The 2536-nt window shown below is 39.9% G+C and overlaps 1 protein-coding gene across 1 annotated transcript; it reads left to right on the top strand.

Moving 5' to 3' along the window:
* Window positions 1-949: 949 nt before the first annotated feature.
* LOC308632847 (olfactory receptor 8B3-like) lies at window positions 950-1894 on the top strand (the record flags this gene model as incomplete). Its single annotated transcript, XM_081265207.1, has 1 exon — window positions 950-1894. The coding sequence occupies one exon, from the start codon at window positions 950-952 to the stop codon at window positions 1892-1894; it is 945 nt and encodes a 314-aa protein (XP_081121333.1).
* Between the last annotated feature and the right edge of the window lie 642 nt (window positions 1895-2536).

A 2536-nucleotide genomic window follows, 5' to 3' on the forward strand; every position in this document is an offset into this window, starting at 1 on the left:
GATCTCTATCTCTCACTCTCCATCTGAGTAAAGAATGAGTAGAATTATTATGTTGAATAATCAAAAATTTAGCAGCATGGAGCCCTGAATCTACTGCTTGCATTTTTCTCATCTAGATCTTGCTGTGTTGGCTTCTCTCTCAGTTTTAGGAGTATAACAGGAACACACCAACATACAGCCCTTTACAAATACTGCTATGTGCTATACATACAGAGTTTATATGTTGTAAGAACACAGTTGGGCAAATTTTTCAAACTTAACTAATATAATCAGCACTCATATAAATTATGATTCTGCTTCATCACCTCATATTTGATCTTTGAAAACACATTTGTCATCTTTTTTCTGGCCTCTGTGTAGCCAAGATGCAGTAGAAAAATATGTGTACCAACACTGACGTATATATCATTCTGAATCTTAAGCTGCCAAGGATCTTCTCCATACCTGTTATCAATTGTTGACTTTATGGATTCTTGTAGTATGGTATATGGGATCTCTACAGACTAGGGGATACTCCTTTCTAGGAAGAATAATATTGATACATTCTCTTCCCTAAAATAATTCTTCCCTTAGTTAGCACAGGAAAACTGAGGTGTCTGGTAGAGTAATGGAAATATGATTAGAGGCAAGTAATTGAGGGAACAGATGAAGTAGAGGGAGTTTGGAGAGAGATATCCCCACTACATAGCTCACCAGCAGGTGGGTTTGTGTCACAGCGGTTCCACCTTTCTACTAGCCAGGACAGGAGAAATTATTGTTTCACATTCAGTAAATACAGAAAAATGAGAGGGTGATTGAAGTTAAAAAGGAGGGTTCATTCAGATGACATGAAGCAAGGGATAATTTACAGGAAATCTGCCAGTACCCTCCCCATCAATGACAAAAGCAGATACATGGGTCCTCTATTAATGAAGATTTGTTCTGTTCTCCCAGACTCTCAACAAAGAGAATGCTGACCAGAAATGACTCCCTGGTGACTGAGTTTGTTCTGGCTGGATTAACAGATCTTCAGGAGCTTCAGCTTCCCCTCTTTCACCTGTTCCTAATGATCTACATTGTCACCATTGTGGGCAACTTTGGCTTGCTCACACTTATTGGTCTCAATTCTCACTTGCACACCCCTATGTACTACTTCCTCTTCAACCTGTCCTTCATTGATCTCTGTTACTCTTCTGTTTTCAGCCCCAAAATGTTGATGAACTTTATCTCCAAGAGGAATGCCATCTCCTATGTGGGCTGCATGACTCAGCTGTTTTTCTTTCTCTTTTTTGTCATCTCTGAGTGCTACATGTTGACCTCAATGGCCTATGATCGTTATGTGGCCATCTGTAACCCATTGCTGTATAGGGTCACCATGTCCCAGCAGGTCTGTTCTGCATTGTCTCTTGGTGCCTATGTGATGGGATTTGTTGGTGCCGCTGCCCACACAGGCTGCATGCTTAGACTGACCTTCTGCAATGCCAATGTCATCAACCATTACTTGTGTGACATACTCCCCCTTCTCCAACTTTCTTGCACCAGCACCTATGTCAATGAAGTAGTCGTTCTTGTTGTGGTGGGCATTAATATCACAGTCCCCAGCTTTACCATATTGACTTCTTACATTTTCATTCTTACCAGCATTCTTCACATCAAATCCACTCATGGAAGATCAAAAGCCTTCACTACCTGCAGCTCTCACATCATTGCTATTTCTCTCTTTTTTGGATCAGCTGCATTCATGTATCTTAAATATTCTTCTCCTGGATCTATGGACCAGGGAAAATTTTCTTCTGTTTTCTACACTAATGTGGTTCCCATGCTCAACCCTTTGATCTACAGTTTGAGGAACAAGGATGTCAAAGTTGCACTTAGGGAAGTCATGACTAAAATTAAAAAGAGAGACAAATTGTAATTAGAGGAACTAATTGTATAGAGAAATTGAAGGATCTTAAAACTTCTACTGGTGTTTTTCATGAAGAGATTTTGCTCATGTGATTTCTGCAGATAGTGTTTTATGTGGTTAGTACTGTTGTTTTGACATTTCTCTTAAAATCTCATTGTTTTGTTTCTCTCTCTCAAACACTTTTAGCAATTTTTAAAAATAATTGTCAAGAGCCATCCATGGGCTGTGTGTGGACTACATCCGCATTGCAGTCTAGTGAATAGGAGCATCTGGTATTTGGGAACTTCCAGTGGAAATTTTCTCTGGAAAATACCACCCATATACATTGTGAGTTCTATTGAAGCTCTGCCTGGTCCCACACAGCTTTGGAGATGGGATGACTTGCTACAACCTCCCAGCCACACAGCCTATCAGAGGTGGGTGTGACCTACCAAGATGTCAATCAACCTACTGACTGCAAGACAGCATGAAGCAAGATTCCATATCTGAAACCTTATACCTGCCTTTGACTTACTCCCTAAAATAAACCCCGGAATCCATTTACTAATTGTCTAGCTCCAGCTCTTATGTGTGCTCAATATATCAGGTATTTCATCCTTTAAAACTATGTTTTCTGACTCTGTGTCTTTGTTCTTCACTATTGTTCTAGAT

This window comes from Spermophilus citellus (genome assembly GCF_964194105.1).
Source record: "Spermophilus citellus genome assembly, chromosome: 2".
In the NCBI taxonomy this organism is placed as follows: Eukaryota; Metazoa; Chordata; class Mammalia; order Rodentia; family Sciuridae; genus Spermophilus; species Spermophilus citellus.